This window comes from Cheilinus undulatus, linkage group 9 (assembly GCF_018320785.1).
Source record: "Cheilinus undulatus linkage group 9, ASM1832078v1, whole genome shotgun sequence".
Classification (NCBI taxonomy): Eukaryota; Metazoa; Chordata; class Actinopteri; order Labriformes; family Labridae; genus Cheilinus; species Cheilinus undulatus.
The window spans coordinates 35,309,130-35,333,871 of NC_054873.1; the positions used below are offsets into that span (position 1 = coordinate 35,309,130).

Here is a 24,742-nt window from a genome sequence, read left to right on the forward strand (position 1 = left end):
GATAGCGAAGGAAGGTAAGTTTCTATCCCTAAATAATCATTTGTCAATTGGGTACAAATATAAAGACGTACAAACGCAGTTGGCACAAAAGGTGGGAGTACAAAGTCTGGTGTAGCCTGATTCCAAAAGGTGTCCACTCAGCCAAGAGAGGACTGGATATCCTCTTTATCTTGGCTGCTAGCTGTTAGTCCATTTACCGCTAGCTTGTCTGAAAGTTTGGGACAGCTGGGCAGAAACTGTCAGAGGGCTAGCTGCAGGAATCTTGAAATAAAAGCAGCTGAATGATAATGTTGTAGATTGATGATTTGACTTTCTATTAATCTAATTGGGTAATTGATCAATTGATGTTTTGATCCACACTGATGGATTGTTACACACCTAGCTAATAGCTAAGGATAATCAACTGCACAATATTTTTGACATTAGCTGAATGCATGATTAAAATCTAATGACTGAAGACACCTACTATCTCATTACTATCTCAGGATTGACAGATGTATGCCACACTGTTCAGTAAATCATCCGCTTTAGTAATGTAGCCTAACTGAAAAACAGTAACAACCTTTAAGTGGCACCTTCAAATTTGAAAAATTCTGTCTGTCAAAAACAGAAGTCATACAATTTACACAGAAACAAGGTCACTACTGATGAAGAGAAATCCTTTGATTCCATTAACACACTGACAGCATAGAGAAAGAGACCCCCATTAATGGGAAAACATGAATAATTGAGTTAGTGAAAGCATTCCCAGGAGAGAGAGAGGGAGAGAGATAGAAGGAGAGATCAGCACTGGGAACAACCTAGGGAACACCACTCCCAAAATGCATGTGCCTATTCTCTCTCTCTCTCCCTCTCTCTCTCTCTCTCTCTCTCTCACACACACACACACACATACACAGGGAGCACTCAGCACGACTACATGTAGAAATAGAGTGTAAAGATAAAGATGGCTACCATTATTACTACAGCATTATAAAAATGAGAGCAATATAGATAGATATAGACAGACAGATAGATAGATAGATAGATAGATAGATAGATAGATAGATAGATAGATAGATAGATAGATAGATAGATAGATAGATAGATAGATGTGACTATTTTGCTGCATTAACATCTTTTGCCTCACTTGACTCTGTCTGTTTCCTTATTGTTTTGTCTTTTACTCTCCATTTCAATCATTTTTTCCTCGGGGATCCCTCTCTAGTCGTGCATTCAGCTTCCTGCTTCATGTCCCCTTCCTGCTATACATTCGTCCACCTATCCTCTTCTTCTATCGCTCATCTGTCTTTCCCTGCATCCTGTTTCTACCTTCAACTGAGGCCGAATTTCACTGAGAGAGATGTCTATTAAAACCATTTTCTATGCAAATGTACTGAGTGTGGTGATGCAGAAATGCAAATTGGGGGTAATTTCTGCATGACCACATGCATATGTATGCATACGTTTGTTTGCATGTATGTGTGAGTGGTCATCGCTGAGTGTTTGGTGTATGTGTGTGTGCTCTTACCTGAGGCCTGAAGGAGGGGGGCTGTGTGTGAGTGCGTCGCGGCCGCGGTCGGGAGGCAGTGTAGTGCCTTAGAGTCTGGCCCTGGGTGGGTAGAGGCTCCATGGGAGAAGCAGGGGATCCAGAGCCGGGGAGAGGGCCTGGGCTGGGAGCCTCTCGTTGGGGTAAGCCTCCACAGCCGCCGTCAGCCTCCTCCTCTGGAGCTCGAGCGGAGATGGAGTAAAAGAGGGGGAGACTGGGAGAGGGAATGAACGATGCTCCTCTCGCTCCTGATATTGCTGCTGCAGCATCCACTGCTGCCACCTCCCCCTCCCTCCGCCTCTCCCCCCTCCATCCTGAGGGGGATGGGGGCGGGGAAGTAGAAGGGGATGGGCTTGTGTTGGTGACTGACAGCATGGTTGCTGTGGGTAACCAAGGGAGGCCACACCTTCCTTCTCCTCCTCCTCCTTCCTCCTGCTCTCCTCCTGTGTCCCTTGTCTGCTGCTCCCAGTCTGCATCTAGGAGACCTGAGAGAGAATAATATGAGTGATGAGAGGGGAGGCATGAGGAGGGAGGATGAAAGAGTGGAGGAGAGAAGGAGGAAAGATGGGGAATCAAGCCCACGCAGAGGGACTCATTTTTCAGGCATGCACTCTACTGTAGGTATGTATATGTGGGGCAGGGAGAGCTCAACAGTGAAGGAGCGAAAAGGTGGAAACAACTGGATAAAAAATGCAAAAACAGAGGGCAGGTAGGAAGAGACAAAAAGAGAAAAAATAAAAATAGCATACAATGGGAAAATAATCAGTTAAGCACAGATATGCAGAGATGAGGCAAAGCAGCAGATGGATGCTGCAGCCACACTGAGCTGTACACTTCTCAGCCTCACATGAAGCTAACACAATCAAACACACCACAAGGGGGATCTGAAGGGTTAATCCTACTTTATTATTATCTAACTAACAGCTGATCCTATTATTTTACAGCTCTTTTCCATGACGACTGATTGGAACATTATAGACATTAAAAAGGGGAATTTGATTCTTTTATTAAGATGTTTCATAAAATTCTGACCTAATTCTTATTTGACCTACATTTCCCAAACGCAACCTGACAAAAATTCAAAATTATACTTATATCGATCGTGCTTTATTATTCAGTCTCTCAAAGCAATATATTCCACATCAAACAATGGGAGCGGGGGTTGGGTTTTTTTTAGCCAGGCTGCCCCAAAATCCCCCCCGTGTTTCCCCCTCTTCACTCATCATCCCCTCCTCCATCTTCTCCCCTTCTCCTCCATGGTGGAAGTCACTGGTGTGAAAGTAAACAGGCCATGCTCCAATTAGCCAAACAGAGCTGTCTGACATAGAGTGGATCAGCATGGCACAGCACACAGGAAGAACACAATGGGACAAAATAAAGAGACAGCAGCAGGTTTAGGGACTATCACTATGTTAAGACATGTAGGCACACAAAAGATTTTTAATATGAGTTTGATTGTTTCACATCATTTCATAAAATCATTAGTATTATTTTATGAGCGTTATCGCAAGAAAGAGGCCACAGCTTATGTCATTATTTCAAATATTATGAACAATTTGTCATTCATCATCGATAAAATGTGTTTTATGTTTCAGGGAAAAAAAACAAAGACAAAGGTTTCATTTTGTTCAATAAACATATGTGCTCATATTTTGATTATTTGCCTTCATGAGGCCTCATTTAGAGCCACCCTTTCAAAAATAACAGTTTAAAAGAATTGTAACATCTAGACTGAAACTACAGGTGTGCTCCACAGGGCATATTTCTGTAAGATAAGTTTTACATATTGATGGGTATTTTGGTAATCAGAGGTGTTTCGGTGTGTTCTGACCTTTCCTACACGTGCAAGCAGTGTTTTAAGTTTCGGAAAAAATGCTTGTTTTTGAAAACTTCTTCCAGGGTGAAGATTTTTAGAAACTCTGATTACAGGGTTTATGTGGTTAGGTTTTTTGTGAGACATCACACAGCAACAGAGAACTCCCAGTGGGGGGTGAGTAGTGATTTCTATATCCAGAAACGCCACCAAAAGGCCATGATTTTTGCTGTTTATGACTTTGCCAAGTGTTCAAAGTGCGAAAAATAAAAACATCCTTAATTCTTAAGCTACTTTTGCGTCCTAAAAGTATAGAAATATCCAGACAAAAAAAACCCCAAAGAGAAATGGCAGCAGGCAGGAATTCAAAAGCCACAGTGCAAAGCCTGAACAACCAGTGTCTCAGAACACTCATGTATGGTCAATTTCAACAAAGCCGTCTGGTTTGGTTCAGTGCTGTTTTTTCCATGGTTAAGCACATTAAACTCTGATCTTGCCCATATTATAGATCCAGATAATTCAGCTCAGCTCAGTAGAGCTGGTTGTTTGGCTCCCTAAACGGCTCTTCATTTGGTATCAGTTTGGCTTTTTAAATGTGGATTAAATAACAACAAAGGACAGAGAAAATGAAACTGGCACTCAAACAGGAGATAGCTGCCAGAGCTAAAATTGAAGCATTATTTTGTAGAACAGGCTCGTTCTTGAACAGCACATCATTATTCAATTGCTAACCCCCTAAGGTGTATTCGGTTAATAGTACCTTGTTTCAATTAAAAGCAAGTTTGTAACAAAGTAAGGGTTTTTAAAAATATATTTCAAAGGGCCGCAGCTAGCCTCTTAATTCAGACTCGCCTCCCTTCATCTGGTTAGACAATGCTAGGACTGAGTAATTTGTGATATTGATCACCTCCACACCAGGTAAATCAGGTAAACTGTGCTAAAAAACACTTTTTGTGTCAAGTGTAGGGATTGTATTCAATGTATGTAGAACTGCAGCTTACAGGTCCATTTAGAGCTTTAAAGTACTAACTTTCCTCCGTTCCCATTTATTCCTAACAGCTGTCCCACCCTTCCTGCTCCCTACAAAGCATTCTGTCTTACGTGATTGTAAGCACCATATATGGGGAAAACTAAGATTTTGGCATGTGTCAAAATTACAGTGTGCTCTGTTTGACATAACGTGGATGTAACAATAACCCTTTCATTTTCATGGTGACAGCAAACATAGACAAACTTCTGACATGCTTTCAAAAAGAAAGATAGTTGTTTCCCCACCATGCTGATGAACAAAGACACCTGAATGGACTACAGAGGTCACTCCTGCTTGATACAAAACTCTGAAGACACAAATCCCATCGCCTACATCAATTTTTGGTTTTGGACAAAGACCTGGTTTGGGTTGATGGGGACACATTGGAAATGAAATGGTCACAACATTGTAACAGCGAGAGGATTTTCATACGTCAAGGACACTGTTGCTGTTAACATGACAAACTCTTCACAGCACGTAACAGTGAGTTTTTGAGAAAAACCTCTATTTAAAAAAAAAACTGGCTATGTGTGGACTAGGTTTTAATATTTTTCAGTGCACAGGTTTTTGCAAAGTTCACTCTGAGTAGAATGCAAAAAAGTAGAACTAGGGGTGCACGGTATATGTGGTAGACGGTATAAATGATATAAATTTGGCCTACGGTAGAGATTTGGACTCTACCGACCAATCACGATAACGCTTGTTAATGATGTCATCGTATCTGCCTCAGTGTGAGTTAGCAGGCAAAAACACGTGTTTTTTCCTCTCAAAGTTTGACGGCTGTACCACAACTAAGTCAGTGTGCTGTCTCTGTCAGCCTGCCTGGGGCTGTAACACAAGCTAAATGCTGCTTTGGCTGGTCGCAGAGGCCAGTGCTGCAGCTCTTCCTCTTACAACGGCATGAACAACCATTTAAAAGTCTATTTTTACTTATGACTGTCTTTTCTAAGTCCACAGTGAGTCAAAGATCCAGGCTGCAATGTTAAATGAGGTCAGAAAAGCTGCTGTCAACTAGCTGTATTCTCCGGTATGTCAGCCAAAGATAAGCTAACTCCATGCTAAACACAATACTTCTGTCAAGCTCTTCAAAATAAAAGTCCACGGCAGTTATTTTTCGGAAACGCTTTTATTGTGACCGCCTTCACTAGGAAACGTGTTCAAGTCATTAGCAGCTTAACACACCTCATCAGGTTAGAGATGAAATGCGAAACTTGGAGTGCAGTTAGACAGAAGTAAATCTAGAGAGACTTAAAAATAATATAACACGTTTTCTGTGTTCCTATACTTCGAGATAAATTGAGTATGCCATCAAAGGCTTGTTTTAAGGGGAGAAGGGGGTTAATAACACTTGAATTTGGATTAAAAAGCATTCTCTTTTTAATTTTGTAATACCGTGGTATAATACTGTAATCGTCAAAGGCAAGAAAAATACCGTCATATGATTTTAAGGCCATATCGCCCAGGCCTATGCAGAACTGTACGTATTGAGTGTGGAACAATCGACATTTCCCAAAATGAATTGCATATTGGCAAAAAAACAACAGCAATGAAAGAAACAAGTAAAAACATACATCAGTTATGGAGGAGGACTCAGGTCTGTATGAACTTTCTGCCAACCCTCTCAGAGAGCTGCTAACTTAACTTCTAGCAGGGACCCAGAGCTTTGGAGCAGTTTGGGAAAATACTCAGAGCAACTCTAACTGATTCAACTGACTTTAGCAGGCCACATAATTAACGTGAAGATTGTCAGGCTGAATCCCTCCTTCCAACCAAAGTCAACAAAGGCCATCATCGGATAGTTCTGAAGACAATCTTGACAGATTATCCTGTGGTGTGATGTGTTAAGAGTGACTTTTTCCCCCGAACCTTGTCAGAGGAACTCTGACTGGAGATCGTAAATATTAAACATGTTCAATATTTATAACCAGAAATCCTGTTGTGTTTGGTGAGCACCAAGGACAGCTGAGCAGACACAAGCAGAATACTGATGTGGAACGGAGCAATAGTCAATCAGACAGTAAGTAGGCTCAAGGAGGAATCAAAATAAATCCACAGCCATGGCAACAATAGTAAACAGAATGCAGAAAGTGGGAGAAATGGAAGAGCAACTTGTTGGTTTATTGCATCAAATCAGTGTTTAACAACTGTAAAACATACCACAGATGAACTGACAAAGAGAGGAGCTGGACTGAAATTGCAACCCCTAACAGATGTAGCATGTAGCTAATACCTAACTATCGCTTGTTCACTCTGTCACATTTGATCGCATATTGCAGATATTGCATTTTGAGAGACGAGACCCCTTCACTAGGTATGGCATCTTTTTTATGAAGCTTTGATTTATTGATAAAAAAAAATGGAAAAATGAGAGTGCTTTATTCAGCTTATTCATACACTCCATAACAAGACTAGGTTAAAACCTTGTATATGGCTGACTGCAACTATCTGGGATGCATGTTGTAATGCCGGACAGAGCAGAGGAGTAGCTCCGCCTACTCCCCCCGAACAAGGAATCTACAGCGAGGCTAACATTACAAGCTAGCATCGCCAGCCCTCATTCGTTAATATCGTGCTTTGGTATGTGGCGTCTTTTCACTTTGGGTGGAAGTTATACATGAGTGCAACCCTCGACAGCCTACATACCACTTTATTTCCATGAACTACTTTAAAAAGCTGTTGTGAGTCTGTTCCTATTACACACTAACCACTGAGCCACTGCTGAGCTTCTCATGTTTACATACGTGAAGTGCCAGACAGGAAAGCGGCGGCCATTAACTGAAGCTACAGCCTCTAGAGGCAAGAGGTTCATTACCGTTTTAAAGAGCATTAGAGCATTAAAGAGCATAGACCGGGATTTCAAGCCTGTGTTTATAAAACTGATGGGTAATTCATTTAACTGACTCGTAAATCCCGGGCCGGTTAATTTGATCAATTAAATGTTTAGTGATTAACTGCGCGTGTGAATTCTGTGAAATTACCATCTGTATTAAAAAAACATTTTTTTACAGTCTCCTCCTCACATACTGATATAATTGTCAGAACGAAGACAGCCTTTAATCCATGATCAGATGAACCTGGGACTCAGCACACATGGCTTGATTAGGAATCCCAAAAGTTCAGAATTGACAAAATAAATTTAACGATTTAGCCCAACATGACTCAATAAAGACTATTCTTCATTTAGTGTTTGGAAAATGTTTCTACATTTTCTCTAGTTGAGAAACTCTTCAGCCTCCTTAAAGTTCTCCTCACCCCTCCTGACAGCTTTTTTCCTTTATGAGCTCTCTTAAAGGGATATTTCAACATTTTGGCAAATTCGCCCATTGCCTTAACTCCTATAGTCTTAGTAATAGGTTTGTTTCCTTTAGTTGTCGGTGCTAGCTGGTGAATGTACAGGTCACAACTTGTCCACAAGAGCGTTTTGGGGTTGTTGGATTGTGTATTTGATGAGTTTGATGAGGGAAAGCAAAAAATACCGTCTGCTTCCATAGCATTAGCTGTGCAGCTGGTATATCGATCCCCCAGATCTAAAAACAGCTTGCACTGACAACTAAAGGAAAGAATCCTATTACCAAGACTATAGGAATTATGGCAATGGGCGAATTTGCCAAAATGTTGAAGTATCCCTTTAAGGGCTGAGATGATAAGTGGATTACTTCTATCTGAAGGATCTAGTCTTATCTTTGAGGGGAATTTCTTAGAAAACATGATGATTCGAATATTTTTTTTAATAATTAGAAGTAACTCTTGGGACTTTTGAAGCTATAAAGTAATTATTTAAGTCCTTCATATTTTATTGTTAGCTTGTTTCATTATTATTGTTCTTGAGATGGTATGTGTCATTTAACACTACTCATAACTGACTTTGAAAGCTACTGCTTAGCTTCACACACAGTATAGTGCTATGTAGCTCACTCCAGAATATACAGTGACAGTCATTGGACATTGATAATTAAATCAAAATTGGCAACTTGGGCTCAAAATAGTACAAAATTTTACATCATATCATTTGACAGCTATTAGGAGGAAAACAATGCAAAGCAGCCACACATACACAAAAAGACTGAATCCATCTAAAGTGAGGAGAGAATCAGACAGAGGGAATGACATGAGGAGGAAATATTGGATTAGAGTGTGTTATGGTGGTTTTGTCTTACTCTTAATCGAAGGTGCAGGCCTCAAGGTGTTTCTCCAAAATGCTGGACTGTACTAATGATATACAGATGGATAGAAAAGGAAACAGCAAAAAATAGAAAATCAAACACATGAATGAAGGAGTGAATAACAAAACAGATGCACAGATGGATGAGTGAGTCACTTACATCATCAGTTGGAAAACCACTTTCATCCAGTTGAAGCTCCGGGATGTTTAGTTTTGGAGCAAAACATGAGTTTTCTTTCATAAGGCAATCCTAAACAGTAATGCGAAAAGATATAACAACATTTAGAGTAACATATTAAACATATTTCCACCAGTGCCATATAAAAATATATACTAATAGAATGAAACATGCAAGATATTATCAGAAGTATTGCTTTTGCGATGACTTGAAAATCTGTAATTCAAAGTTTCCAACACATAAAGGAGATAGACAAACTGACATTAAGAGGCAGCAGATATATTGGAAGATTTATGGTTTTACTTTTGGGGGGTTTATTGCTGCAGTTTCCCCTAAATCAGTTTTTGTGCTAGGCTCGTATAAACTCATCCTGCACTCATCTCTCCTTCAAAAAGATGAAAAGAGTTTAACATTGACGGCTGATCAGTCCAGAGGCACACAAAAAGTGCAGGCGAAGCAAAATGTCAACTTTTACCTATTTACCATTTAGCACACGTTTACCATTTTGTCCTGTGCTGTTGTCAGATCCTGTATAATCTGTTCAATGATGCTTTCAGCCAGAGAGACACTCAGAGTTTGTTTCAGTTCACTGGATGGAAAGAGGAGAAAAAAAACCCACAGAAAATAGATCAGAGCAATAATAGCAAACCATAGAAAAAAATCCCTAATAATGGAAAATTTGTGCACATACTGTAGTGTTTTATCTTTTGACAGTCCATATGGTTCAAATAACCCATTAGTTATGCCCACATGTCCCATGCACAAAGGCTGTTGTCCTTTAAAAAGGCAGCCCAGGTCCAAATCCAGCCTATGGTTCCATTCCCAAATGTCATTCCGTACCCTCTACATCAGGTGCCATCTTTTTCTAATTCAGCAGTCTGGGTGGCGAACTCTCAAATAAACCAAATAAATTTTAAAAATAGTCTAGTTAACATATTTCTGTTTAAATATTTGTATTTTCTTTCATACGCATGTAACTTTTAGGATCTCTAACAGTGGATCAGTTCCTATATCAAAATCAGCCACAAGGGGGCGATTGAGATATTTTAGTCAAATATTTCTGTGGCTGTCATGTTTTCTACAAGCAGCAACCTCCAATCCTAATAAATGAAGCCAATGCTGAAGTGCAAAAAATTGCAATACAACGAGTGTCAACTTGAGGCTGGCCACAGGAACACCAGAAGTCCTGTCTGGACACCTGTTAAACAGCCGGTTTTTACACTAGAAATAAACTGGTTTACAGCGTAGTTCAAAAAACCAAACGTGTCTCATTAGCTTATGTCTTCATGTGCTCTCACTATACAGGGGGTGAATTTTTTGTACCACAGTCATTTAGATTATATTGAGTAAAAACCTCACTGCGGACTGATTGGCGCATCTCATTTGATTGACAGATACAGTCGCGAGAAAAAGTATGTGAACCCTTTGACCAACATCTCAGCTCGACAGGCAGTAGCTACATTTCTGTCTACCAGAATGCTAGCTAGCTAGCTGACAGGAAGTCGTGCTTAGTGGGCAGGCCGGTAGGTTGATCCAAAATTCGGTTGAGACCGCAATTTCAATATGGAAGCTGCCACGGATTTGCTTCAAGAGGCTGTTTGAGTCCGACTATTGTAAGCAGACAGCTGACGTCACACAGGATTCATCCAATTCTTTCTACAGTCTATGGTTTTCTGTCATTGGGTTTGATGCTGATATGCTGTGTAGTGGTAAGTAGGAAAACTGCACTCTCAAATTCCTGTTTCAACAGAAAACTGCCATTTTTATTAAGAAAGAATGGACTGATAAATACATGGTTAACATGCATTACATTTGCTAATGATGGCTGACAGGTAGAGTTCTAAAAAATGGATGAAACAAAGCCATTCCTGATTAAATTGTCACTATCTCAAAAGTTTTTTTGATAACTGTAGGGAGTATTTAAAACAAACAAACAAACAAACAGAGATAGCTCTGCTCATATGAATATAATAATGTTCTGGGGGACGGATGGGAAGTTCTGGGGGCTTGATGTGGTCCCTGGGCCACTAGTTGGTTATCCCTGCTCAACACCCAGTTTCCAACCCTATCAGCTAATCTGTCTTTCTTATAAATGTGTTAAAACCCCAATGTAAATAACAATAATAATAGTATATATTATATACCTATTTAGTATGTACCTTGGGGCTGTGCTCAAAAAATCGACATGGCCATGTATCTTCATGTATTCCTTGCTGATCCACGCATCGACACAGCTCCTACAAAACTGATATTACTGCGCATGCTGTAATCGCAGTAATGAAATATGCCTTAGTCTTCGGTGCAGTTATCAAAAAAGCCAGCAGATGGCAGCAGACACTAGACTACATGAAGTAGTGCATTGAGCCAATATTCAAATCAAAACAAGCCAGCATGATGAGACAATCGATCTCCTGCCAGTAAGCCTTAAAAAAAAAGGTACTGGATTATTTTGGGTTTCTTCAAACTAGGGTTGTTCCGATTCCGATACTGGTATCGGAAATACGTCCGATACTGGTTAAAATGCAGGTATTGGTATTGGCGAGTACACAAGTTTATGCACGGATCTGATACTGTTTGGTTTAGCTTTATATTTTGCTTTGTTTAGCCATGCTAAATGTTAGCACTATAAACCAGAAATCAATTCTTCTTCGCTCTTGGAAAGCACTACAAGCACGGGCTACCATTTTTAGAGCAGTGAAGAAGAACCAAAGGCCCCAGCAGCAGCAAAAAAATGGTATCGTAACATCCCTACTTCAAACACCAGACGGCTGTAGGTTGGATATGAATCCAGCTTTTCAAATCCCACATTTTAATACAGAAACTGTGACGCTTCAGTTTTAAGCAGATGCAAAGCAACAAGATGTTCCAACTGGTCAAAATGGTTTAAAGTGAAATTTTGTAAATTTTATGAGTGCATAATCCGTCAATTTAACTGAGCAATAAAAGTTCCCTATCTCAAGCCTGAATAAATGAGCAGTAACTTTAACCATAACCACAGTTATGGTTTTATGTATTTAGGTATATTATGCTGCCCAGTATATTATGGTTTCCCACTGAGAAAGTGCAGCACACTCTCCTCTCATTTACAGCCTTTTTATCAGTCAACTGGCTCAAACAGTATCTAATGTGATTACACAGTGTAAATGAGGTTAATTAGACCAACTGAAAGGACACCGTATTACATAAATGTCACTACCTCAGTCTGCTGCTGATGATTGGCCCTGTGTAGTCCAACAGAGTGCTTCTCAGGAATGCTTGTGTCTGTTGGACTTTTCTGGACACACACTCCGATAGCCTCTCGCACACACTCGACCTCTGGACTACTCGTGGACACACTGCCTCTGCACTTCTTGTCAGGCCTTGAGCCAGGTCCTGCAACACACACAGTGGGAGCTTAATGCATTGTTAAGTCTGCTGGGATGGAAATGTTTTTGTTAATTTAGAGCTTATATTAGCAGTACTCCTGCGATAAAGTATTATCCCCCAGAGTTAACAAGAGCGACCAAATAAAACTATTGTCTTTAAGGTCAAATTTGTGCTTCATTCTTATAGGTAGGATCAAATGAAATCACAGCTAAATTATTAATTTCAATAATGTGACTCATTCTCACCACCTTTTGTACACTTTTTATTTTTATACAACTTAGTGTATATGCCAAAGGATTCTTGTGTCAAACACAAAAATCATACAAAAGTGAGGAGTCAGCACTCAGAAATGTCCTTTCAGGGGTTTTAATTTTGGGCATATCAGTGTCCAGACTTCTATGAAAATACCTGAACATGTAGTCTTCCTCAGCGTCATTGACAGAGAAACAGAGGAACCCCTGCTGGAGGCACTTTAATCATAGAAAGAACATCCTTAACAATAAAACTATTTGAAAAGGCTTTCAGAAAACAAAGAAGATCACTCATAAAAATGTTTCTACTCACTGTACCATAGGAATATACCTTGTTAATATCCCCTAGAAGACATTTCTGAGTGCTGACTCCTCACTTTGTAAGCCTTTTTTTGGTCACAGCTCAGACTATAGTTTTGTGACGTGGCAAGACAATTTTTTTATTAGGCATTATCAATACGATAGAGATGGAGGGGGGAACAGTTAATGTAAAAACTGTCTCTCTCGTACAGATGGACTATTAGAAAGTTGCAAAGTGGACCACTGCAAGCAGTTGGGAGTTTGAACTTATCTCATCGCGTTTTTGGTCTAAATGGGGCTTAAGAGGTTTGAGTTTGTTGGAGTGTGCTCCTTTTATTGTCGTTGTTATAAAACACAAATCTAATAATCATTCATTTGGAATTGGATCCATACTGCTGAAGTAGTTGTTGTCATTTTGTCATTTGTTGTTGGACCATACTGGTTTTAAACACTTGAAAAAACACTTCAAAAAGCAAATTATCTACAACTGTATGTGTACACATCTTCTATTTTTTAACATTTGGTGGACAGGTTAAAAATATACTTTCATTTCCTCTAGGAACTAAAATTTAAAAAATTAAATGTCCCTTTTTAAATTTTTTTAATTTTCCCTCGTCATGGTGCTCTTAATGTTACGTGTGAAACACCTTAAACTGCCTTGTTCCTGAAATTTGCTATAAAACTTAACATGCTTGTCTTGTTTTTTACAGCAAAGCAAGGTTGACTTAAGTAATCTTCAAGTTACTGTGTTACTTCTTAACACAGCAGAACATTTTTTAACAAAACAAGGCATTAAGAGAAGAATAATTGAGCCCAGATGTTTACCCTGTTTTTATTCAATATCCTATAGTTCAAGATAAAGTGGCAATAGGATAATTACAAGGATGAATCATTTACTTAAAGCCACCTTATCTTGCCATAAGTTTTCCATAACTGTCCAATTAAGGCTGACTTCATAAAGCCAAGGAATTTTGTTTATGCCCATATTAAAATTCTCCTTTTTACATTTTTTACTGCCTTGTACAAAAAATGTCTCTGTATTCCATCTCTTTCTTAGCTAAGCCTGTAGAGGGCTGAATGTATCTGCTTCGATTACATTAAGGCTAAGACTTCAGCATAAACATGAATAATTAGGGACACAGCTGAACTGACTGCCAGTCGGGAGCCATAGTTAGTAGGATAAAGGCTTGTCTCAGCTCCTTGTTACTTGTTACTAGTCTGATTGATTAGCATTGTCTGTATATTCAATATTAAGACCACCATCGGTTGGCTTCAAACTCCTCTTAAGAAACCCCACTGAGACAATGTGTAATGTTTCATACAGTCTATGATGTTTAGTCAAATGGTGAGTATACTTAACTGTGTACCTGGATGCTCTTATTAAATTCATCGGTCAGTGCATTAGCAGCGTCGTTAAGGATGCAGTTCACCATGTCTCCATCAGAGGTGCACATCTTCCCTGCCCCGAGCAAAGAGGGAAGCAGCTTCATGGAGAGAAAACAAACATTAGTGGTATAAATCCTTATTTTCACTCCCTGGTAACTTCACAAGTATCCATACAGTTAAATTCAGCCCAGCACAGCAGCTCTACCACGTTTACAGACATTCATTTAACTACATTAGTGAGGTCAGAGTGTTAGTGATGGTCTGCTTGATGAAGTGATGAATGTAGTCCTGGTAATCTTCCTCTCATGTTCAAATGGTGCTGGCAAAAAAATGCGTACAACTTTTTAAGTGATAATGTAGTTTAAATGTAAACAAAGCTAAACATGTGATCAGAGCAAATTACCATAAAATCTGGAATAAATTTACCCTGGTATAAAAACAGTCAAAAATCCACCATCCTCCTGACCTTTGACAATTTCTATTTTGGTCTGTAAAGTCCACAACTTGCAGTTTCTGTGCAGCTGTGTCACTCTCTCAGTATCATCTGTTTTCCCAGTATAGAGTTTGACTATCTATACAGTAACTGAGCTCTCAACCTGCTGTGATTTGGTAGGCAGACAGACTCTCAGCCACGAGTTGCTCTGCCCTTCTTTGCCTGCCACCTATTTTCCTCACTTAGGAGTGTTTTCAGGCAAAGCAGCACTCCAAAAGGTTTATTTTGTTATCTGTATACTTCTTGTTGTCTTTAAATGTACAGTTATGACCTGGCAAGGGAGAAAACTAATTTAATTTCCAGTTTAATGCACTGCTAATGAAATGTTAATTAAAGCGATACATCTTTGTTCATAAAAACCCAAATTTGATTATTTCTGGCACATTTAAGGCCCTTTCTCTATCATTAAAACCAATACAGTGCACGGCGTTATTAGTCATAACAAACACTACAATAAATTTAGCTAGAAAACAAATGTTAGACATTTTTTAAGTTAAAGTGATTTCTAAAATTTAAGGCCTGTTGCCAGTGCAAATTAGACATTTTAAGACTTTTATGGCCTAGAATTTGAAAAGTCCAATTTAAGACTTTTTAGACATGGTTTTACAATTTGTTCTGTCACATCAAGGATGCTGACCAACAACAGCACAGATTGCTTTGCACATGCAGAAGTCAAAAATGTAAACAAACCAAACGGCAAAGTAAAAATAGAGATTAAGTTGTGGCTGTGAGATGGAACTATGCAGAAGGGGAAAGTTTGTAGAGCTCTACCATGAACATCCCTTCTTTTAAGACGTGTTGTAGAGGGAAACTACCATGATGGACTGAAAAAAGAGAAATATTGGAGAGAAATAGCAACCGGTGAGTCACACTTGTTAACATTAGCATCAAGCTAGCATATCATTCATCATAGCATTTGAATAGCCAAACAAATAGGACAGTATGCAGTATGTTTGTTTACATTCGCCCCTCTTCTTTCCAGCATCATCACATCTGTAGTACTGATGATTGCAAACCTCATCTTAGTCAAGTCACGGCACAAATTCATGGCTCTGTGCCCAATCAGACATAGCTTTACAGACAAAAAAAAAACTGTGTAGTCTGACCTCAGCTTTAGTTTGCATATATCAAAGCCCTATACACTGGCATAGTTGAGGCATCAGAATACAAGTCGCAGATGAAAATATAGGCATTTAAAGTGTGGCCTATACACTGGATTTTACAATATTTGTTATTTATAATGACACAGTCAAAGAGGTTAATGAGACCCATCTGAGAAGTCTGTACCTTAAGGGACTCCTTAGCATTGTGAAGCACCTCCTGTGCATTCAGTATGTCAGCCTGGAACTGAGGGTTTATACGCTGAAGGCTTCTTTCCAACTGTTGACACAAACCCTGGACCAACTGTAGAAGATGAAGAACACAGAATGAGCTGAAGACACAAAACCGGATGTAACAAGGTAGCCTTTCAGAAAAATAAATGGAAATGGAATGCATTTTTTATAGTTTGTTTTTAGTCACCTAACCTCTCAAAGTGCTTTCACACAGCATGCCCACTGATCATTTCACACAGGCTCATACAGTGTTCTCACAGAGGCTGCTATACAACATGCCGACATGCCAACCCTAATTCACCTCATTCTCACATTCATTCACTTATAGCTGTACTTTCGAGAGAAGTTTGAAGTTCACTGTCTTGCCCAAGGACACGTCACAGTTTATCATATTTGTTTTCGTCTTCTTGCCTTTTCTGAGTGTTGAGCTCTGAACACTTTGTGAGATTCCCCTCTGTCAGATTGTCTCTGGTTGTTTCTGTCTAAACACTGCTGAATCTGCACACACAACAAGAGACATACAGTGCAACACTGTTACTACCAATTAAACACAAACAGTTGAATGAAATATATATATATATATATATATATATATATATATATATGAGTATATATATATATATACACACACACATAAATACACATATACTTATATATACAGTGCTTAACAAATTTATTGGACCACCTGTCATATTTGTCTCAAAGACCATCCAGCATCATGAAGTGCTTTAATGCGGACTCTTTCATTTTCAGTGAGCTCTCCACGTTTTACCATTTTGAACAGGAATGAGGAATTTCAAACTGAATTCACCCAAATTTGAGCCGGCTCTCTGGGCTTCTCTGAGAAGTCAGAAATTGATCAAGCATAACATTCAACCACTAAAACTCATTTTTCTGTTCAGGAATGCAAGTAGATAACTATAATTTTATATATTAATCAAGAAATATTAATGTGCTTTACTATTTTTTCAGTTTTTTTAAATTTGAAAATTCATGGATAACAACAATAATTATATTTTAGCATTAAAAATATCATTTGGATTAAAGAGCTTCTACATATTGGTGTATTAACCATTGCAGAAACATAAAAAATATATTGGTAATTACCAATGCTGTTAATTTAGCACAGCTGTGGCATAAACCTTACTTTGGTTAGGGTTAGGGTGGTCTAATAAATTTGTTAAGCACTGTATAAGAAAAAACATGATGCAATTAAAATTTACTCAATTAAGATCTTTAATGTAAACCTCTCCTTGAAATAGAAATGCAGAATGCTGAAAAACTACAACAAAATATTAGAAATGACAAATGCACAGTCACAGTCGTGTACTCTCCGTCAATCAGCCTGTTGAACATTTTCCACACTACAGAATTGTTATAAATATTCACACACTGATAAAGTGCTGGAAACTCCGACCTTGTGCAGGGCTTCGTTTGTTCTGTCAGGGTTGCAGCGGTAACTCTGTGTGACGTCAGCCAGCGGGAAAGACATCTGCCGCAGAGTGAAGTTCCTGTAAAACACACAACATGAACATTTACCTAAAACACACCTCTCATTTCCTGAGCAGTGTTATGAGTCTCGTGATTTAAACAAAAATAAAATGGTCAATGTGAAAAATCAAACCTACTGAACTTCAGCCTGGTTACTTTTTCACTTCTATTTATTCCAAAGTAGTGCTTCCTTACAGAGCTGCTTGAACAACTATACATTCTCAGCTCAAATCAGCTGGATTTTATTTTTTGTTATTTTAGAAGGCCTTGCAAAAAATGTTAAACTGTGGTAGTTTCCTCCAACTGACTCAATTTCAAGGCACTGATGTATTACTTGAGCTGCTTGACAACACATAATTATCAAGTTAGCAAAAAATTCCAAGCTAACATTTAACTTTAATTCTGTGAGTTATCAAAAGACCAACCTTTCTAAGGCATCAGCTACATCCTGGAAGCCTCTGGCAGTCACATTGTTTCTGTCCCACATTAGACTCCTTAAATAAGAAAAAATGAGTTGAGTTACAGTGCAACAGCTTCATTTAAATCTGGGTAATAACAGCTGTTGGCAGTAATTGCTGTTATCCAGTGGTTCTAACCTTTTCCTCTGAGCCCCCCCTACTCGTATCTTAGAAGAGCTGAGGCCCCCCAGGACCAAGATGGAAAAAAAGGAATATATAGCTGCAAAAAATGTACAGCAATTTTAAAAGTTGTTGTTTAATTCCAACCAAAAAAAACTACAGACAAGTGTTTCAACCACAAGATGGTTGTATGAGTTATTTTGAGTGCGTTATCATGATTTTAGTTAAATCCCCAAGGGGAGCCCAGATCCCAGGTTGGGAACCAATGCTGTGATCTATGTGAAAGCATTGTACTTGATTTATAGGTAGGCATGCAACTAAAAAAAGCCTTGAAAAAACAAAATTAAGGTTTATGTTCAAACACCTAGTACAGACTGTAAATTTGAGAGTCACAAATTATGACAAAACAAGCTTGCACTATCTGCAGTTATCACTTTTATTGTCCCAGAGAACGTTAGATGGGATGACGTTATACCAAATCAATACTAAAGATATACCCTTGTTTCCTGCCATAATTCTAGCCCTCAGTTGAAGCTTTATGAAGACAGGAATAAGTGAAAAAGTTTTTTGCACACAAAAGGCTGAAATTTTAGATAACTTCAGTCGTTTGCTACTCTGTTAATTACTACATTGATGGATGATGTAATCAGATGAAAAATAACTATTTAAAAGACACAGAAAACATAAAGAATAAGAGGTCTTTTACAATCAAAGACACTGGTCTCCTTTTAAAGATCAGTATCTTCTTCCATTATTGCAAAACAATTATTGACTGACAAAGCTGAACTCATGCAGTTCTGTACAACATCACAAACTTTGATTATGTGTGAATTAAAGAAAAAGAATGAAAAGACACTTCAAAACATGCACTATTTTCCTATCCAAACTTTCATTGTGGTTTGTGTGGTTGAAATAAATTAATCTTACACTAGTTCAGCGTGTCACTGGTGACTCAAAGCATTTGTTTGAACTGATCAAAACATTTTGTGGTATATACCACAAAAATTTTTTGTGGTATGTACCGCTGATTCAGAAAGAGCTTCTGTTGTCACCTGAGCAAATTCAAACAGATTTTTAAATGTCACTGACTTTAATTTTCAAAGAAAGAAATGATGGCATCTAGTGGCAAACAACAGACCAACAGCTTAAGGTAGATGAGAAATAACCAGTGACAATAATATTACTGTTTTTTGGTGCATAAAAATGTTTGATTGTCCTCAGCTGTGTTTTCATAAAGTCAGACGGTTTTAATGACAGTGTGTCCCAGAAACAGCTGCCGCTGGGACTCGGTGTCTGTTCACCTCAGTCTGGTGTTACTCATCAGAGCTTTGGCCAGCATTTTGGCTCCTGTGTCTCCAATGTTGTTCCCACTGATGTCGAGCTCAGCCAGAGCAGCATGGCCGCCCAGAGCGCTCAGTAAGATGTTTATCCCTGTCTTCAGCCTGGAGTCACACACCGAGAGAGACTGCAGGGACTGAGGGAAAAAACAAAACGAAAACAACACAAAAAAATCACATGAAAACATAGGACGGGCTGATACTTAATACTGTTCATCCTTTATAAAAAAAAAAAAAAACAATAAGAAAACTTACAGAAGTATGGACTCTGAATGATAAACATCACATAGCAGAAACTTTAAGTTGAGCAAATTAAATAAATAAATGAAATTAAATGTCACTTACACACTCTTCATCCTGAATGAGCTGAGCTAAACGATGGAGAACATCAGTGAGAGCTCTGCCGGACAGAAAGAGTGTAAATTAAACAAACAAGGGAAAAGAATACAGCACAGACCAGCAAGATGAAAACAGAATGAAAAAGGATAAAAGACATAAAATCTGACAGTACGACAGAGAAATCTATAAAATGGAAGAAGGTCATCAGTCTGATATGATGAGACAGAAAAATCAGTCACTGCAAAGCTTCTGTTCTGCTTGTCTCACATCAGTCACAGTGCCAAACACGTTGCAGCAACATAAGGCTACGGGTTTCATGGGTTTTTCATTGTTGTTGACAATAAGCGCCATGGCAAAACAAGAAAAAGATAGATACACATTTAACTCATCTGTATAATCTCCACAAATGTTCACAACTCTCATGATTTTTTAGGTGTAATTGCAGCCTATTAAAGTTAGAAAAGGCTAGGTTTTGAACAAACTACATCATAGTCGACTCTTCAACATCTCCACCACCAAGCCTTTTTGCACTGACCTCTTTTACAGAAGACTTTCCTCTCAATGAGACACACTTCAAAGTTTGAGTCAAAGTAATTTAAGCAAACACACTAGGGGTAAAAGGTGAATATAGAAGACAAATTTTTGTTGATGTTTAAAGTCAACCACTGTAGTCCTAGTTAGCTACTTGTCAGCAGCTGTCTTTAAAAGGAGCCCTGCCTGATCAGACAAGTTCATCTTGGTGGATAGATATTTGTATGTCTCATATACACATTGAACTAAAAAACTCACAAGATATCTGCATTTTGAGTCATTTGAGTTTATAAATTAACCAGGAGACCGCCATGTATTGGTCCGTGCTGGCGCCGTGACGTCACAGTTACGTGGCATGATCCTCACTGTTCCTATGCAGATTAGCCAGATTAATATTTGTAAAAACTACTACTCTGTTTTAGCTCAAGAACAAAAAATTTGAAGTAAAATTTAATTACATTTTCAAGTAGATTTAACAAGACTAATCTTTTTTTAACATTGTTTTTTTTTAAATAGATGTAATTTCAATTAAACTCAGATGGTAAAAATGACTCATGCTTTCAATGCAGTTTAACACGATGATTTAAATCACATAATTTATGATTCCCTCCTGCTGGTGGAATACATTAGTAACACCTTCAACAATGCTTGCAAAGAAGTATCTGGATATGTTTCCACACCGTCTTGATTTTACCACGTTATTGAAGTTATCAGAGAATGGTTAAATCTTTGCCCACAAAAATAAGACTGGCAGTCAAACTGATTTTCAGGTAGTACTCTTTTCACTCACGGTGCAAAAGTGTTGACCATCAAAAATAATAATAATCCATCAGAAAGATGAACAAAGGAATCCCAGCAGTGATCTCTGTACAAAATTCAACATCTAAACTCACCTAATCACATTTAAACATACACTATATTGCCAAAAGTATTCACTCACTCATCCAAATAATTGAAATCAGGTGTTCCAATCACTTCCAAGGACAAAGGTGTATAAAATCAAGCACCTAGACATGCAGACTGTTTCTACAAACATTTGTGAAAAAATGGGTCGTTCTTAGGAGCTCAGTGAATTCCAGCGTGGTACTGTGATAGGATGCCACCTGTGCAACAAGTCCAGTCGTGAAATTTCCTCGCTCCTAAATATTCCACAGTCAACTGTCAATGGTATTAGAACAAAGTGGAAGCGATTGGGAACAACATAAACTCAGCCACCAAGTGGTAGGCCACGTAAAATGACAGAGAGGGGTCAGCAGATGCTGAGGCGCATAGTGCGCAGAGGTCACCAACTTTCTGCAGTCAATCGCTACAGCCCTCCAAACTTCATGTGGCCTTCAGATTAGCTCAAGAACAGTGTCTAGAGAGCTTCATGGAATGGGTTTCCATGGCCGAGCAGCTGCATCCAAGTGCAACACAAAGTGTCAGATGGTGTAAAGCATGCCACCACTGGACTCTAACAGTGGAGACTCTGGAGTGACTAATCGCGCCTCTCCATCTGGCAATCTGATGTACAAGTCTGGGTTTGGCGGTTGCCAGGAGAACAGTGCTTGTCTGACTGCACTGTGCCAAGTGTAAAGTTTAGTGGAGGGGGGATTATGGTGTGGGGTTGTTTTTCAGGAGCTGGGCTTGGCTCTTTAGTTTCAGCATACCAAGAGATTTTGGACAATTCCATGCTACCAACTTTGTGGGAACAGTTTGGGGATGACCCCTTCCTGTTCCAACATGACTGTGCACCAGTGCACAAAGCAAGGTCCATAAAGACATGGATGAGTGAGTTTGGTGTGGATGGACTTGACTGGCCTGTACAGAGTCCTGACCTCAACCCAATAGAACACCTTTGGGATGAATTAGAACGGAGACTAAGAGCCAGGCCTTCCCGTCCAACATCAGTGTGATACTTCACAAATGCGCTTCTGGAAGAATGGTCAAGAGTTGAAGCTGTTATAGCTGCAAAGGGTGGACCAACGTCATATTAAACCCTATGGATTAAGAATGGGATGTCACTTTAGTTCATATGGCAGGTGAGCAAATACTTTTGGCAATATAGTGTATCTAAACACATATAAACACTCTGCCCCAGGGCATCATGGGAAAATTTTGCCTACATATCCCCAGATTTGAATCCCGAGGAACTTATCTATCATCACTGCCATGTCTTAAGTTAGCAGTTCACCTATTCCTGATTGTTAGAAAAACACCCACAATGCATCACCGGGGGCATTTATTCATCGATGGTGTAGTAGTTTTGAAACACAGAATGAAACTGAGTAAAGGTAACAACATCAGGCTTAGTTATGTGGATGAACTTTGGAAGACTGGCTTACATTACCTAAATTATTCTTGTTCAGGAAAAAAAAATCCCTCTGTCTTGTATTTTTAACAAAAGAAAAGGACTACAAAATCAGGTGTATTAATGTCAAGCTAAAACTTGGAATTTTTTTGTTGATATCACAGATTAAATTTAGTTAAATTTACTTTTGCCCAGATTCATTTTTCTCAGTGTACTGCAGTATTCTATTGGTTAAACTGTAAAGTTTAATGTGAGTATAAATAAAACTTGATAAACTCTTTTTTTTAACTACAAAGTTAACCATTACTATCAACACACAGCTCTTACTGTAGATTTAAACAAACCATTTGTTAGTAGAGGAAAGAAGTCACTTTACAATCAGTAATACGTTTACAGGGCAATATTTTTCAAATCACTGATTTCCTGAGAGGTCTGGTTTGAGAAGCTGAAAGAACAAACTTAAGACTTACACTGCAGATTTATAAATAATGGGAGGTATTAAAGAAGCTTATAAGAACAACATTTAATCATGAAAAAGATGCACATGCCTCATGGAGACAGATATACAGATCTACTCATTTCCTGTTAAAGTTTGTTAAAGAGATTATGTATAGTGAATTTATTAAGTTTGTCATACCTGGACTTCATGGCAAAGTTTCTCCCCAGAGCGAGATGTTGAAGAGAGCGACTTCGGCCAACAGACAGAACCAGAGTCACCATGTCATTTTCAAAACCTACAAGAACAGAGGGAGCATATTTCTCCAGCTTTAACTAAATTTGAAGTATAATCTGCACATTTCTACTTTTAAAAAACTGCTGATAAATGAAATCAGTCTATGTGTAAATGTCCAAGTGTGGTCTAGCTCACCATTATCAGAGATATCCAGACTTCTGATAACTATAGCTTCAGAGATGTGCTCTTGTATCACCTGGGCCCCAGCTGAACGTAGCTAAACGCCCAAACAACCATGGACACACAGAATAAATGTTTGCTGTGGCTTCTGATACTCTTTAAAAACAAAATGGAGGTGTTTCCTGCTCCAGTGTGTTTACCTCACAGCTGCTGATGTCCAGCTTCAGACCAGTCAGACGAGTGTTGGTTGCCAGACCCTGCAGTAAAAATCTAGGTGCAAAATGAAATGTAAAGATGATAAATAAAGTCATGAATGTGCAATCAGAACTGCTTTAACACTTTATGGGGCAAGGAACCTTATATGGTCACTTCAGTCGACAACCTATGTTACCTCACCTGCCTGTCTGTGAAACAGTAGAAGGAAGAAACTGTGCATGACGATTATTGTTTTTATTAGGCTCTTTTTTTTCTTTCTTCTTCTCTGTTTTGTTTCTGCACCAAATACCAAGTCAAAAAAACACTAGAAAAAAGTGTTTTTGTATGGCATTTAAGGGAGAAATTAATCAGACATTTTGTGTTGTTACTAGGGCTGAACAATTTGGCAAAATAATCTAATTGCATTTTTTTACCCAATATTGCAATTGCAATTTGAAATGCAATTATTCCTTAAGTTCCTCGTCTTATGTATTTTACATCAAACACAAGCAATGAATTATCCATATTACAACCAACCCAATATTAGACTAAACGAGGGCTGAACAAATCTGAGAAAATACCTATTTGTGATGATTCTGACTCGTATTGCAAACTGGATATGAATTGTTGTGCTGCCATTCTCATATTTAACAAGTAAAAAAGTATATAAATGAAGAAAGTAGGATTTTTTGTAGACTATTTAAAAACAGGCACTTGAATGGTTGCATAATTAAGTAATGCATAACACTCTGCAGCAAAAAAGTGTTAAACTATTATTCCGACATAAATTTCAGGTTAAAGAAATATTGCACCTTTTGCGATTTGAAAATTGCAGCAGGCCATATTCATCTAATTTTCGATCATTTACCCAGCCCTAGTTGTTACGCTTTGATGTTTCATGACTTCTTAAAAAAATGCATTTATTGTCAGTGAACCCACCTGAGAGCTTGTGAAGGTAGTTTGGTTGCAGACAGATTCACATATTTCAGCTCACAGGTCTTACTGAAGAACTCCCGGATGCTTCTCGTCACGTCCCGCACCTTTCTACACAAACATGCACAAACATAAAAATCAGTTCTGTTTTTTTTAATGTTATTTTCAGTCTGTGATCCCCTATAAAAGTGTGGAAATGTGCTATTCAGACCATCATCTAAAGGTGTTTGAAGAAAGCTAAAATACGTGTCAAATAGGAAACAAGACTCTATGACAGGACATCTCTCAAATAATAAAGAATAAAATAATACAAACTCTAAAATAATATTGGAGAACAGACAAAAAAAAAGTAAA

The 24,742-nt window shown here is 38.5% G+C and overlaps 1 protein-coding gene across 8 annotated transcripts in view; it reads right to left on the reverse strand.

Annotated features, from left to right (window-relative positions):
• carmil2 (capping protein regulator and myosin 1 linker 2) overlaps positions 1-24,742 on the reverse strand; it is a 79,681-nt gene that overhangs the window by 36,978 nt on the left and 17,961 nt on the right. For all 8 annotated transcript variants that reach the window (XR_005992373.1, XM_041796293.1, XM_041796292.1 and 5 more), the window contains 16 exons: positions 24,395-24,499; positions 23,461-23,530; positions 23,276-23,357; positions 23,045-23,141; positions 19,593-19,647; positions 19,212-19,384; positions 17,758-17,826; positions 17,259-17,352; positions 16,253-16,339; positions 15,795-15,911; positions 13,996-14,112; positions 11,908-12,083; positions 9,213-9,300; positions 8,694-8,783; positions 8,529-8,580; positions 1,511-2,013 (listed from right to left, as the gene is read on the reverse strand). Coding sequence is in view for 7 of the 8 variants with exons in the window: in XM_041796293.1 (XP_041652227.1) it covers positions 1,511-2,013; positions 8,529-8,580; positions 8,694-8,783; positions 9,213-9,300; positions 11,908-12,083; positions 13,996-14,112; positions 15,795-15,911; positions 16,253-16,339; positions 17,259-17,352; positions 17,758-17,826; positions 19,212-19,384; positions 19,593-19,647; positions 23,045-23,141; positions 23,276-23,357; positions 23,461-23,530; positions 24,395-24,499 (1,975 nt within the window). In the remaining variant the exon portion in view is untranslated. The remainder of the gene's footprint in view (positions 1-1,510; positions 2,014-8,528; positions 8,581-8,693; positions 8,784-9,212; positions 9,301-11,907; positions 12,084-13,995; positions 14,113-15,794; positions 15,912-16,252; positions 16,340-17,258; positions 17,353-17,757; positions 17,827-19,211; positions 19,385-19,592; positions 19,648-23,044; positions 23,142-23,275; positions 23,358-23,460; positions 23,531-24,394; positions 24,500-24,742) is intronic.